Genomic DNA, 15,609 nt, shown 5'->3' on the forward strand with positions numbered 1-15,609 from the left:
ATGGACACGTTGTTCTGCGCGCCCAACGTGAGAAGTTGCAATACCTTCATTATTGCAATCCCTGCATTAACAGCTGTCGACCATAACTGTCTAACACAAAAATTGTATAAATAATGCTGAGAATACTAATAAACCAACCAATAAAACAATACAAAAAACCCAGGATACATAAAACCATTCAAAGTTTCAAATGTAAAAAAAAAGAGATCCTATCAAGATTTGGCGGGCCCCCTGTAGTAACTCTGAGGACCCCCCAGGGGTCCCAGACCCCCTGTGGAAGACCCCTGGTATTTGCTACTACTCAATTTTGTTTTCAGAGCCCATCTACAACAACTTTTATGCTTCAACTATGATCACATTGTTCTGTAGCAGGAGCAGTGCGATTACTGAGATAGGCTCAAGGGTCTGTCTGGGGGTCCCAGATCCCAACCAAAAGTCAGAAAAGTTATTCTGGCTGCTTTAAACATGTAATAAATGAACTCAGGATGTTTTAAAACCTACAAAACAACTCTATTATGAAAATCGGACATTAACTGGCTGGCGTACTGTCCTGGGAGGTCCCGAAATAGATAACCCCCAGAAAGGGGGTGGGGGTCCGGAACATTTTACACCCATCATTTACTGATTCAATTTCTTGACCCAGAAAACATAGGATTGACATGTTTAATTAAGTTTCTAGGTTGTCTAGAAGCCAAGATAGCACAAATTATGTATTTTATGTCGGCCATTTTGAACGTCCAAAATGGCGGCTTTGCAGGCGTCTGTGCAAATGCCAACAAAGATTTTTGGATTCCCCATGCTCTGAAGATTCCAAAAATGTATAGTTTTACAAATCCCCAAAAAAATCCAACGAATAAACATGTCTTAACATAGTGGACCTGACTAACCCCCAAAATGATATGTAATTGGCCACGGACAGTCGGACACCCCATGTCAAAATATTTAGTTCCAGGGACCCCCCAGAAGCACAATTTGAGTTACAAATGTTCACTTAAAAAAAATACATATATTCAAAGATTTGCACACATTTTCACGACTTTCAAAAATAGCAGGTCTACAAGCTCGGAGCGCGGCATTCAGTGTTGATTTCGTCGACTAAAACTATGACGAATAATGTTTGTCGACAGTGTTTTTTTCACTGACGAAAACTAAATAAAAACAAAATAAAAACTAGACTAAAATGTTGGGGACGGACATTTTATGTCATTTTATGTTTGGTTGCTCTCCAGTGTTGCGTGCTGAAAATAGCCGATCTACAACTCGTCGCGCTGCGACGCGTTGTGAGCTTGTAAATCTGCTATTTTCAGCACACAAATGTAAAATCAGTCATTACGAAGCCATCAAGGCCTGCCAAAATACATTTCAGTTGACTAATTCAACTGTAGATTTAAAATCGCCTAAAAATCTTATGATATTCAGTCAACTAAAACTAGACTAAAACTAAAACGTTTCAGGTGACTAAATTATGACTAAAACTAAATTACATTTTATTCAAATGACTATGACTGAAACTAAATCAAAATTTGCTGTCAAAAACAACACTGGTGAGCTTGTATATCTGCTATTTTTCAATAGCTAAAGTATTAAATAATTAAGGCCCCTGAGCCGAGTCATCCTGCCATGCAGGTGTGGTGTTATAAACACGGACCACCGTCCTGATGGGACTGACGGTGTCTTTTACAGAGTCCATTGTAGTGGGAGGAGGATGTTTGTGGAGTTTGTTGAGCCGCCGAGACACCATCGTCTGACTTTATGAGCTGTGCTTGGTGTGGAGGGGGATTTTTGTTGCGGCTTGCAGAGCCATTTAGGAACTATTCTTAGCTCAGCAGCTGACCTCACGGCCCTCCCCACGGTCCCCCAGTGGCTGTGAGACAAGAAATCTGGACACTCGCTCTCTCTGCAAACACACACCATGCTGAGATTCACACCTAATGCACACGCATGCATGCACGCACGCACGCACGCACGCACACACACACACACACACACACACACACACACACACACACACCCTCCGTCGTTCTCTCTGTCTCTTTTCTCTCCCACTAGTCCCCGTCTCAGATTCTCACACGTTTTTGTTTCAAAAAGTAACTGTGAAAGTGGGAGAAGTAGTACCGCAGTTCCCCAGGCCCCGCTCACTCTGTTGTTCTAACTGACTTCAGTTTCCTTACAGTGGGAAAGGAAGGACATGCCGTCCTTGCATTCTGCACTACATAACGCCGTTGTCGGGTGGAAACCTCGTATGTCCAAAACCGTACGTTAAAACTACACAAAACTATGTTTCTATGTCAGCGATTTGGCCAGCCATCGTCAAAGAAAAGGACCTTTTCTTTGACGATGGCTGGCCAGTTAGTCTGTTCTTGAGAGACTACTATGTCAGTGGTTCTCAGACTTTTCCATGTGAAGGACCCCCAGAATGATATGTATTTGGCCCCCATCTCAAAATATTTAGTTCCAGGGACCACCCAGGAGCAAAATTTGAGTTACAAACGTTTGCACGCATTTTCACGACTTTAAAAAAAATAGCAGATCTACAAGCTCGCAGTGAGCTTGTATATCTGCTATTTTTCAATAGTTAAAGCATTCAATAATAGGCCTAAATGGGTTAAAAATGATTTAAACTTGTGAAAACAGCCGATCTGCTGTTTTCACTACTTTTGTGCGCCGGCCTTGTACGATGAAGCAGGGCTTTGCTTTGCGAAAGAACGTACACACTTGAAACTTGGGGGATACGAGGTTTCCGCCAGATAACAACGATATAAACCTTCATTGTCCTTGGGCCTTATTAGCGCAACAGTAGTAGGAATGTCGGGCCACCCTGCTTGATGAATGCACTCTCACAATTGTTTTATCTTATGCACACATCATGCTCAAATAAAGACCCTCCACAACACACACACTTGCACGCACGCTCGCACGCAAGCACGCACCGCGCACGCACACACCGCGCACGCACACACAAATACATGCATGCACGCACAGATCGCACAGATTAGCGGCAGATAAAGAGACAGGCTGGTACTTCCTTAATTGAATTATTGGAAACTGGCCCCCTGATCTCCTGGTGCCTGAGGGATGGGGTTGCCATGGCGATGTGCGTGACCCGGAGTCAAACAGTTGGGGTTGTGTTGAGCCCAGACGAAGCTGACAGTCCAGGCATGCGTGTGACATTACGAGACGAGAGACACTCATAAATCGCTGGGAAGCAGACCGTGAATCCCAAGGCCGAGCGTTTGTCAGAGCGCCAGAAATAGGAAAAGGGAGAAGAAGAAAAAAAACGCCAGAATATGCCCTCATTCTCCATGCAAAGGGAAGGATAGTTGACTTTGTAGAATTGCTGTTTTATCATTAAAGAGGCGGTGCCATAGTTTTGTAATTTTTCTGGCTTTCATGTGTCTAGGAGGTTGACAGTATATACTTTGTTAGACCCCCTGTTTTTGGAGCTGTGTGAAGCACAGGCTCCCTATACGTGGCTGTGTGGGTCTGTGTGTGTGTGTGTGTGTGTGTGTGTGTGTCTGTCTGTCTGTATGTAGCCTGAACTTCCTAAACTTCGGCACGCCACTAGTCCCACAGTTTTGCCACCACACACTCGCGCCATATGTCAAATCGACCGGCTTACTCGGGAATCGTGGGCTATTACTTTTCTAAGAGAAAGGTTCTATAGTTTAATTGATATTCATTTATTAGTGAATTAATTTTCCCCATTGACTTATAATGGGAATCGCAAAAACTCACATTCAATTATTTGTCTCTCGCAAACCATAGGGGCTAGAGTTTCAAGACTTGGAGAGGAGGTTCATAATGATTTCAAGGATTAAATAAAAAATAATTGTGTCATTTGGCCGCATGGTGGCGCCATAACACCCCACTTTACGTTTTGGCCTGTAACTCTTGAACCGTAGGTCGGAAAATTAAAAATATTTTTTCCCTGGATTCCTTGGGTCATGACGCATCTCCCCATATAGGCCACGCCCATTTGCGCCATGATAGATTTTCCGCCATCTTTAATTTTCTCCAAAACACACTTTTTGCTCCTTTTCCTACATATTTTCTTCAAATGTCACAAAAATCGGTACACATGATCCACACACACACACACACACACACACACACACACACACACACACACACACACACACACACACAGCTCCACTTCACACGGGTGTGATTTTTTTAGCTATTACAAAATAGCAGATATACCAGCTCACAGCGCGGCACCGAGTGCCGCACTGCAAGTTTGTAGATCTGCTATTTTTGAAAAGTCGTGAAAATCTTTGCAAATCTTTGAATATATGTATTTTTTTAAGCAAACATTTGTAACTCAAATTTTGCTTCTGGAGGGTCCCTGGAACTAAATATTTTGAGATGGGGGTCCGTGGCCAAATATATGTCATTTTGGGGGTCCTTCACATGAAAAGGTTTGAGCACCACTGACATAGAAACATTTGCCAATAGTATATTTGACATTTTTCAAAAATAGCAGATCTACAATGCGAGCTTGTATCTGCTATTTTTCAATTGTTAAAGTACCCAGGGCTCAGAATTTGGTGCGACACCCCTGTACACAGTAGGGCATTACAATTGCACAACACAACCTAGAAGACCTTTTTCATGGCACCCACGTTGACACAAACTAGTAAAACACAGGTGTTAACAATAGTACTAATTAAGGTTCCATTCCGTTTTGTGGAGCAGAGCTGTTCGGTTCCAGTGATCCAACATGCACAATAGTGTAGGGACCTCCTGACTCAGTTTGACCTGAATGCAACGCACCCGTAATTACGCGGTAACCGTGTTCCGTGTCAAAATGGCTGCAGCGAAAAAAAGGTCAGTCGCCGCTGCTTCGTTCACAAACTGCACACCTGGTGACTTGCTATCTATAGCTACAGATTGCACACTGCACTAGGGAAGCCATGCCATTCTTTTTGGAGCTGTGTGCAGCTCCCTATACGTGGCTGTGTGGGTCTGTGTGTGTGTCTGTGTGTCTGTCTGTGTGTCTGTGTGTATGTAGCCTGACTTCGGCGCGTAACTAGTGCCGCACCATTTACGCCACTCGCGCAATATATACATCAAAATGTGCGGCTCGGCCGGGAATGGTGTTCTATTACCTTTCGTTCCGATCCGCCTTACCATGCCGACGTAATCGGCAAAAAACGACGCTTAATTGTCCCCATTGACTTATAATGGGACAATGCAAGAAATCACTTTCAAGTATTTTTCTCTCGTAAACCATAGGAGCTACAGTTTCAAACCTCGGAGAGGAGATTCATAATGATTTTAAGAATGAATCGAAAAATAATTACATCACTCGGCCTCATGGTGGCGCTATAACGGCCCACTTTACGTTTTGCCCCGTAACTCTTGAACCGTAGATCGGAAAATTAAAATTCTTTTTTCCCTGGATTCCTTGGGTCAAGACGCATCTCCCCATATAGGCCACGCCCATTTGCGCCATGATAGATTTTCCGCCATCTTTAATTTTCTCCAAAACACACTTTTTGCTCCTTTTCCTACATATTTTCTTCAAATGTCACAAAAATCGGTACACATGATCCACACACACACACACACACACACACACACACACACACACACACACACACACACACACACACACACACACACACACAGCTCCACTTCACACGGGTGTGATTTTTTTAGCTATTACAAAATAGCAGATATACCAGCTCACAGCTCTTTGCTCCTTTTCCTACATATTTTCTTCAAATGTCACAAAAATCGGTACACATGATCTACACACACACACACACACACACACAGCTCCACTTCACACGGGTGTGATTTTTTATTTAACAGTTTCTTTTTTAATTGTATCGTCACATACAAGCAACAAGACATCTAACATATATATACACTGGTTTGAAAAATGGATCTTGTTTTACAGTGTATCACACAAGAGTTTGGTTTTTTCTTTTGTGCCCCAGCAAAGCATCAGAAGATGTTTCTCTAAAAAAAAAAGAACAAAAAAAAGACAGGGTCTTGTTACTTTCATACTTGTATTTTCATTTGTTACATCCTTTATAGTTTTTATATATTTTTTTGTCTTATCTCGCTGTAGGTAATTCATCTCTCTATCAGTAGCAGGGGTGGGCGATATGGAAAAATACAATGTCACGATATTTTCCCAAGCTGTATCACGATACACGATTTTATCACGATTCTTTTTCACGTTGGTTTTAATGGTTATTTTTCAGGTTACTTGACAAAAACTAGACTCTCTGGGTTCCTTTTGGGTGGTCTAAATTGAACTTTACAAGTATGTAACTCTGACAGTATACAAATGAAACCAAATGGACCCTTATGGGTCCATTTGGTTTCATTTGTATACTGTCAGAGTCTGCTCTTTTTCCCCTCTACACCAAACCTCTTTGCCGAAAATAGCCGATCTACAAGCTTGTAGAGCTTGTAGATCTGCTTTTTTTGGCAAGTGGTTTATATAAAGGAGAAGTTTCTAACACACAAAGATTTGGACGACCCCCTGTAGTAACTCTGACCCCCTGTTGAAGACCCTTGCAGTATGTGATTGTTGACTGAACATACTTGACCAACATGGATTGTGGTTTGTGATTCTGGTTCTGGTTCTGGTTCTGGTTCTGGTTCTGGTTCTGGTTCTGGTACTACACACCAGGGCAGGAATTTCAGGGAGTCCATGAAGGCCATGGCCGTCATTGCCCCACAGTTTGGCCTTGTGCCCCTCAAAACAAAGGCATGACCTGAGGCCACAGTGGCTTTCATGCCCCAGCTGACTGTACCTCTTTCTCCTCTGTCTATTTCTAGTCAATATGTAGACAGTAGACGCTGTTGTCTCTTTCTCATCATGTAGACATCAGTGTTTTTTGTTGAGATTAAGAAATCCTAACTTCCAAGAGTCTCCATCTTTAAACCAATTCAGTGACTTTGATTGGTACAGGGCTGAGCATGTATCAGATTGTAAATACCATTATTTATCTATTTCACTGCATGACTAGGTTATCATCCCTAACCCTTAAATTCAACAAATTCTTTCAATTAGCTAAAATCAAACCCCAAAGGCCAAGTGGCCTTGCCCCTAAAATGACGAAATTCCAGGCCTACTACACACTCTCTGCAGCAACCTTTCACTTCTCTGTAACTCCCTCCCATGGGCGCCAATTTATGATTTTGCCCGTGGATGCTCAACACCAAGTCCCCCTCCCCCTCAGTGTAAATCAGGCTTTAAGTGTCACCGTCTCATTGTTGTTCAGGTGTACCATCCAGAAGGACTGCGCCCAGGGGCCGTCGGCACGCAGTTGGATCAGCATGGGTGAAGGCCCTCAGCAGTGCCCCTCCATGACCCTGGTGCCAGGAGAGATCAGCCTGGCAGCGGACATCAAGGTACCGTTAGCATGATTTGCCAATTGAGCTTTTCTTCTTCAATAGCATATCTCATCTTCACCCCAATGTCTTCACATGGTAAAATGGTAATGATGTGACAATTAGCCATATGTTATGGACATTACATAATTATGTAAGTCATTACCAGTCGTGTAAAGCAGGGGTTTTCAAAATGGGTGACGGGGCACCCTGGGGTGCCGTGTCGGCAGTCCAGGGCTGCCGCAGGATAATTTGATAATATTTGGAATTTATTTGGACACTTGAAAAAACATTTAGTATCATTTTAAACTTGAAGTACAAAGTTATTTTCAGTCAGTTCTAAACAAAATGGCTATTATCTCAATGTTTATTATCTCAACGTAGTATCTTCACTGTCGGGCAGAAACCTTGTATCTCCAAGTTTCAAATTTGTACGTCTTTTGGTAAAGCAAAGCCCTGCTTCATCATACAAGACTGTCGCACAAAACTAGTGAAAACAGCCGATCTACAAGCACACAACGCCCAGCAATGTGTGTATCTTGTACACCAGGCCCATTGCAAGTTGCTGTACTCTGTCATCTACTCTGAGCCACCCCACTCTTAACTGGTGAGTAGCGGTGAGGTGAGTCTGATAGGGAAGGTTAAGCATGGATGTAGATAGAACTCTGTTTAGACAGATGCTAATAGGTTTGATGTTTGCCTGGTGTCCTTGCTACTTTGTGGGACTCAACTGTTTTCTTTATGGTCTAGCTATTTGCTTGACCCGGCGTGACCGTAACCGAGTGGCTAGAGAGGCCGTTTAGTAAGCAGAAGGTTGTCGGTTTCCGCCCGCCTCGTGTGTAGAAGTGTCCCAGAGCAAGACTCTTAACCACTAACTCGCAGTGTTGGGGAAGTTAAAGTTACATGTAACTGAGTTACGTAACTAAGTTGCTGGTAACTGAGTTATATTCATATTTATGTAACTCGTCAAGTAACTGAGATACTTTTGGTGTAATTTTTGGCTCAAGTTACAAGTCACAAGAAGTTACAAGCGAAGTTATAATTTTACATTTAAGTTTTGTTAAGATTGACAATCAAATGTCCTCAAAAGATCATCATTCATTCATTCATTCACTTCATTTTAGGAACACAGATGTTTACTAAAGAAAATGTCAACATTTTTTAAATAAAACATAAACCTCAGTTGAGAGGCATATTTCTGCTGGCATGTGACTTTTTTTGTATGGATATTATATTTTGTTTCATGTACATTCTCAATTTAACACTGAAAAAAAAAGTAACTCAAGTTACTCAAGTTACTTTTTCTATGTAACTTGAAACTTTATAAGTTATATTTCTCCAGGGGTATAACTTTAACTTGATCAAGTTACAGTCATAATGAGTTACTTGTAACTGTACAAGTTACGCTTTCAAAGTAACTTCCCCAACACTGCTAACTCGTCGTTGTCGGGTAGAAACCATGTATGTCCAAAAGCGTTTGTTTTGTATTTATCATTTAAAAAATGAACTAAACTAGTGAAAACAGCCGATCTACAAGCACACAACGTGTGCTTGTAGATCTGCTGTTTTCACTAGTTTTGTGCGACAGCCTTGTATGAAGCAGGGCTTTACTTAGCGAAAAAAAACGTACAAATTTGAAACTTGGAGATACAAGGTTTCTGCCCGACAGTGACAAACTGCTCCCTCCCCGGTTGCCGTATTAATGCCACTTCCCCACTGGTCGTCCTAATAGCTAGGATGTGTTCAATACAGAGGACACATTTTACGTACGGAACGCACAAAATACAGTAACAAACACCCCAAAAGGGCATAAAAGGGCATAATAATTATAATTATTAAAGGAGTAGTTCACCCCCAAAATGACTTTTTTTCTATTGATTACTCATGCCATGGAGAGTAGAGTTCAATAATATTTTTTGTTTTTTGTCACATTCCTAAGACAAAAAATGTATTCGAGTAAATTTACCCCCATGGATTCCGGATGGGGACCCGTTTCGAAACTGGTCCCCATCCGGAACGAATGGGGGTACATTTATTTTTGTCTTAGGAATGCGACAAAAACCAAAAAATATTATTGAACTCTACTCTCCATGGCATGAGTAATCAATAGGAAAAAAGTCATTTTGGGGGTGAACTACTACTTTAAGGGCATGATAATCATAATTATTTCATCAATCAAGTTAATCAAGTTTATTTAGTCCTCCGAAGACACACGGAGGCTTGAGACCCTTTTTCCCAAGTGTTGCGGAGATTGCAAGTTTAGAAAAACACAAAACAACAAGAAGAAGAAATTAAGATAACTAAATTAGCAAACACAGACAGTTCACATTAGCACGTCGCATAGTTCATCCACAAAAGTACATTTAAAGAAAAAAAAAAGACAAATTAAGGTTAACCAGAGTCGATATATCAGACTGAAAATGTCCAATATGGTGACAAAGGAATGGCACTTGGAACAGACCCTGTGAATTATTCCAAGTATGCTGGGCACCAAAACTATCTGACCGTTTACCCTGTCGTTTGTTGACCAGGGTTAATGTCATTTGCTCCAATCTTGCACTTTGTAAGTGGCTCTAGATAAGAATGTCTGCTAAAATGCCTAAACTAAAGTATATATTGTCTGTAAGGTAGCACAGGCAGGTCATTCACTGGGGATGTACAGTGGCGTCACAAGGGGGGGGGAAGTGGGACTGAGTTACTAGGGTCCAAGGTGGAGGGGCCTTAGTTATTTTTATACTTTAGCTATTGAACAATAGAAGACATACAAGCTCACAGCGCGGCACCGAATGCCGCGCTGCGAGCTTGTAGATCTCAAATCTTTGAATATATGTATTTTTTTAAGCGAACATTTATAATTCAAATTTTGCCTCTGGGCGGTCCCTGGAACTAATTATTTTGAGATGGGGGTCCGTGGCCAAATACATATCATTTTTGGGGGTCCTTCAAATGAAAACGTTTGAGCACCACTGACATAGAAACATAGTTTTTTCCAAAAAAAACCTTAAAAGGATTTGAAACATTCAAAGACTTCAACGATTTAAAAAAATAGCAGATCTACAAGCTTGTCTATCTGCAATTTTTTCAATGGGGCTGTTAAGTCTGACATCATTTTGTAGGCAGAGGAGAACTTTTGGCCCCCAAAAAAGCGAATCTTTTTACTATTTTTACTATTTACTATTTTTTCTTCTCTTTGTTGTTGAAAGGAAAGTGGTAGAATTATACTTTAGTCGTTATTTTTGTCTCGGATCTGTTGAAATAGCGAGGTACAGATATTGACAATAAATCTGCTTGGAGGTCTGACTACAAAATGATGTCATGGCTTAAAAGCCCCATAGTTAAAGCGCAAAATAACGCAGTGAATCCTTGCACCCAGGGCCCAGGATTTGGTGCGACACCCCAGGCGATGTTCGTGGCCAGTATGTAGGTCAGTGTGGATAGTTTGAGCAGCTGTTCAATGCACACGCATCAGTCAGAGCCACAGGAAACTTGGCCCAAGGCCGTCTCCCCCAAACAGGAAGCAGCAGTACAGGAAGCAGGAAGTCGGCGCCGCAGCCAGGATGTGATCCATTGTTAAGACGGTTGAATGTCGTTTTATGAAACTTGTTACCTACCTACCTACCTACCTACCTACCTACCTACCTACCTACCGCACGTTGCCACCACTTCAGCCACAAGCTGTCTGGCGAACGTGTCCCCCTTTCTATCTATCTATGAGTTAAGGTATATGCACGCAAATCGACCAATCTTTACTCAAGTATATATGTACATATCTTAGATCAGGGGTGGGCAACTTTGATGATGGAAAGGGCCACTATAATTTCGCATTCACTCCAGGGGGCCACAATGCATATACAGTCAAACATAGCAAAATAGCAGATCTACAAGCTCTAAACGCGTCGCACTGAGACGTGTTTTGAACATGTAGATCTGCTATTTGTGCTATTTTTGAATTGGAACCATTTTTTTGTGGTATTTTTTTTATTTGAATCGTGAAAAGTAACACATTTAACTCTTATACTGCTTTGGACGTTCCTGTTCGCCCCAATTCTAGAGAGTGAGCCGCGCCAATACGGCCGTTCGTTCGTTTACCTTGTTGATGTCCTTAAGCTGATGAGGGGTCGCGCCGCCGTGTACTGTAATCACATGGCGAGCAGTGATGGTCTTAAAAATCCATTATGCGTTAACATCAACGGAGACCAATTCTCTTCCGTGTTGATTTTCTCTGGCCCTGGGGCTTTGTGGCCAATGTGTGTTCCCAATCTATGGCAAGACGGAACGGCCAAATTCACATTAATGGCATTACGCCGCCCTCTGCTGCCTGGTCTGTGAAAGTGCAGACCAGGCAGGCATGAAAGGCAAAAAAAAAAAAAAAAAAGTCTATCAATCTACTATAACGTTGCAAAGGTAAGCCGCTTTTTGATGGCACCAGACCCAATAAATAAATAAATAATCTGGCAGTATAAGAGTTAAGTACCGTAGTAGTCAATTTAATCATTTCAAATGCATTTATGTTCTTCCTATGTTAGCTTTGTGAACTTAATTACAAATATATTGGACATAAAAAAATACTTTTACTAGTCATTAAGCTACTAAAATAGACTGAAGTAATTAAAGCGAGTCATGTTTGCATGGTTGGAAATGGAGTTGTAACAGCTGAAATCAATAATATATCAGTATTCTGCTATTAAACTGCTGGCCGCATTAAGTGAAGGTGGGGGCCGCATGTGGCCCCCGGGCCGCCAGTTGCCCATGTATGTTTTATATTCTGTGTTTCTTTTCTGTTTTTCTCATTGCTCGCCCTTTCTTTGTCCCCCCGGTTTTTCTTTTCCTGAAAACAAATTTCACCCACTTCTTTACACCCTTAGACCTGTGATGTGGCAATAAAATAGATTCTTGATTCTTGAATGTACTTGTCTGCTGTTCTTCCTCTTCCCTCCCGGCTTTCTCACACTTAACAATGAATTAAATCATGTGTGAGAGGTGTTATGCCTCTCATTATGCAGTAGGTATATCTCGTACTTCATCAAATAAACAAATTTAGACGTGAGTGTATCTGTGCCATCTGTTTCTCCATGACACTTATTTTTTTCTCCCCTCTGCCTGAACTTGAAATGCGCTCGCAGCAGCGCGTGCCTAAACTCTCATATTAACCCCTCAAACCAGGGGTCTTCAACAGGGGGTCTCAGAGTTACTACAGGGGGTCCTCCTTTGAATGATAGAAAGTTTCTCCTTTTTTATATTAACCACTTGAACCCTACTGTCCATATTCTGAGAACTTCAGCCAAAAATAGCAGATCTACAAGCTCGTAGATCAGCTTGTAGATCGGCTATTTTCGGCAAAGAGCTTTGGTGTAGAGGGGAAAAAGAGCAGACTAAGTACAGTGTGAAAGGTCAATTTGATTAAGTATTGATGGTTCAAGTGGTTAAATATCTGAAAACACAAATTGAATTGAATCCAAAATACACTGATCAAACAATCAAACAGTGCTGTCGAACAATGAAACTATATGGAATCTATGTTGGTTTGTTTACTGTTGAGTGCAGAAAACAATGTTTCACATTAAGTTAATCATCTGGGGACCCCCCAAAATAATTGGGGGGGTTGTGTGTGATGTGACGACGTCATCAAACGATAACGTCGGCCTCAACTTTTTACTGAGTCGAGTTGACTTGCAAAAATCACAAGTCGTTAATGCCCTACTGTATAATGACCTGTCCTAAAGTGGATCAGATAAATGGGTTGTTATAGTGGTTCAGATAAATGGCGTCGTTGTCGGGTGGAAACCTTGTTCGTCCAAAACCGTTTGTTTTGCATTTATCATTTTGAAAATGATTGAAACTAGTGAAAACAGCCGATCTACAAGCACACAACGCCTCGCACCGCGAGGCGTTGTGTGCTTGTAGATCTGCTGTTTTCACTACCTTTGTGCGACGGCCTTGTATGATGAAGCAGGGCTTTACTTTGCGAAAAACATACAAATTTGAAACTTGTAGATACAAGGTTTCTGCCCGACAGTGACGATGGGTTGTTATAACGATCCCTCCTCCTGCATCATCTCTTCTTGCTCTCAGGACATGGGCATCCTGATAAACGGCAGAGTCCCCGATCTAATCGGCTCCCGCGTGGAGTGCGACTACGGCCTGGGCGTGTCCACGGCGGCCACGGTGCACCTGGACTCGGGCCCCCCTCAGATCCAGACCTGCTCCTTGCTCCCCTGGGAGAGCTACCCTCCCATCCCGCCTGGCAGAGGTTAGCCTGGAACACACACACACACACACACACACACACACACACACACACACACACACACACACACACACACACACACACACACACACACACACACTGAGTTGGCCACCTGCCAACGCGTCTGCTCACCTCTCTTTAACTCAATGAAAAATACAGTCGGGTTTGATTTATTAGACTTTTTGCGCAATTGTTGGACCGTGCCGGTTCAGCAAACATTGGTCCTACAACGGTGGTCCTCGACCTTTTCAGGCCACGACCCCCGAAATAATCATATTTTAACTGAAGAGAACTAAGAGTTGAGGCATTACATTTTGGCTAACACGGTTCTATTGTGAAAATAGCCGATCTACATTCTCACAACGCCGCGCGTTGTGAGAATTGTGAGCATGTAGATTGGCTTTTCTCACAATTTCTGCCTCTAATATTAGACAATTTGGCCAATGTTTAATTTGTCATTTTAGAGGTATTAAAAAGTCCTTAAATTGTCACTTTAGAAATGTGTAGACACCCACTATACACTATACTCTATGCTGGTTTGTTTACTGTTGAGAGAGAAAACAATGTTGCACATTAAGCTAATCATCTGGGGACCCCGCAAAATATTTTGGGGACCCCCCCAGGGGTCCCGACCCACAGGTTGAGAACCACTGGTCTACAAGCTGAGGAAATCAGTCGCTTGAGAATATCGCTGTTGTGCTGACAAGTCTGTTATGACAGTGAGATCATCTCAAAATACTCAAAATACAAAACGCTATAGCTTGTACATGTTTTTTTATTTTGTATTTTCCAGATCATCTTACTGTTCCCGTGGCGATAAAGGTGAACGGTACTTCGGTGGTATCAGGCAGCTTCATCATCTATGACTGCGAGAGGACCGGAGCCATTCACCCCAAGACATCGTGAGTTACTCACCCATTCATATGCTCTAAAGACATGATAATGTATGTAAATCCCGCATTGGGCAACTGGCTCATACAGAATGTCAATGTAGAAATATATTTCTGTTTTTTATAACCATTGCTGTTACTGTATAAGTCATACAGTATAAGGTATTTTGGTATGAATACTGAAAGGTATCCTGTATCATCTGTCATGTGTAACAAGCCAAACTGCTTGAACAGCAATAGTAAGACTCCCTAATCAGGAGATAAGCGACTGTGACTCTGGACATACTGTGTACAGCTTTGTGTGATTTTAGGGCAAAATCTGTAGGAGCAGTGTCCAAAAATGTGCTTGAAAAAATCGGCCTGATGGTGGCACTAAATGGGACAGGTCCATCTTGATGACAGGACTCTAGACATACTGTGTACCGCTTTGTGTGATTTTAGGGCAAAATCTGATGGAGAAGTGTCCAAAAATGTGTTTTGCAAGAATCTGCGTCATGGTGGTGCTAGAAAAGGGCCATGTGAGAAATGTGTGTCTGCAAAGTTTGGCGTGGATAGGGGCAATGGTGGCGGAGATATGTGTAGGGCAAAAGTATGACGTGACGGACAGACTGACTGACTGACAGACAGACAGACAGACAGCCGGTGGAGGTTTTGATAGTAACTGCGACCTGACGTTCGCAACAATAGTAAGCGACTTGATTTGAATTGTGGAGAAACCTCCTGTCTCTATAGTCATACATGCAGTGGGAGGCACGGCTTGCCCTAACCTATGTGGCCGCCACATTAATCCAATGAACAGCAGCGGCCACTGCGTTATCTATGTACTGTATATATCTATGACATACTCACTTGTCACTTTGCAGTACGTGCGCCATGTTTTATGAGTCATTCCGGGTTGGTAACACTCGTCGTGTCAACTCTCAGCATCCCCCAGAATCCCTCCCACCTCTTCCCTCGACTGGCTGGATTTGACGTGCGGCGGGGCAAAAATGAACATTACCTCAAACGGGGACCCAAATACCAATATCATAGTTGGGATTACTGCTGTGCCCCGAAGGAGGGCGGCTGCGCCAGGCTCTAGCGTCGCTCAAATGTCGGCCAAATGTCAGCTGTATTCTC

At 42.4% G+C, this 15,609-nt stretch overlaps 1 protein-coding gene across 1 annotated transcript in view; it reads left to right on the top strand.

Annotated features, from left to right (window-relative positions):
- Positions 1–15,609, top strand: part of plxnd1 (plexin D1) — a 228,366-nt gene that overhangs the window by 42,453 nt on the left and 170,304 nt on the right. Inside the window, exons 5-7 of the mRNA XM_080732967.1 lie at positions 7,245–7,374; positions 13,426–13,603; positions 14,394–14,502. Coding sequence (XP_080589093.1) covers positions 7,245–7,374; positions 13,426–13,603; positions 14,394–14,502 — 417 coding nt within the window. The remainder of the gene's footprint in view (positions 1–7,244; positions 7,375–13,425; positions 13,604–14,393; positions 14,503–15,609) is intronic.

The sequence above is a fragment of the Nannobrachium achirus genome, assembly GCF_963921795.1.
Source record: "Nannobrachium achirus genome assembly, chromosome: 9".
Classification (NCBI taxonomy): domain Eukaryota; kingdom Metazoa; phylum Chordata; class Actinopteri; order Myctophiformes; family Myctophidae; genus Nannobrachium; species Nannobrachium achirus.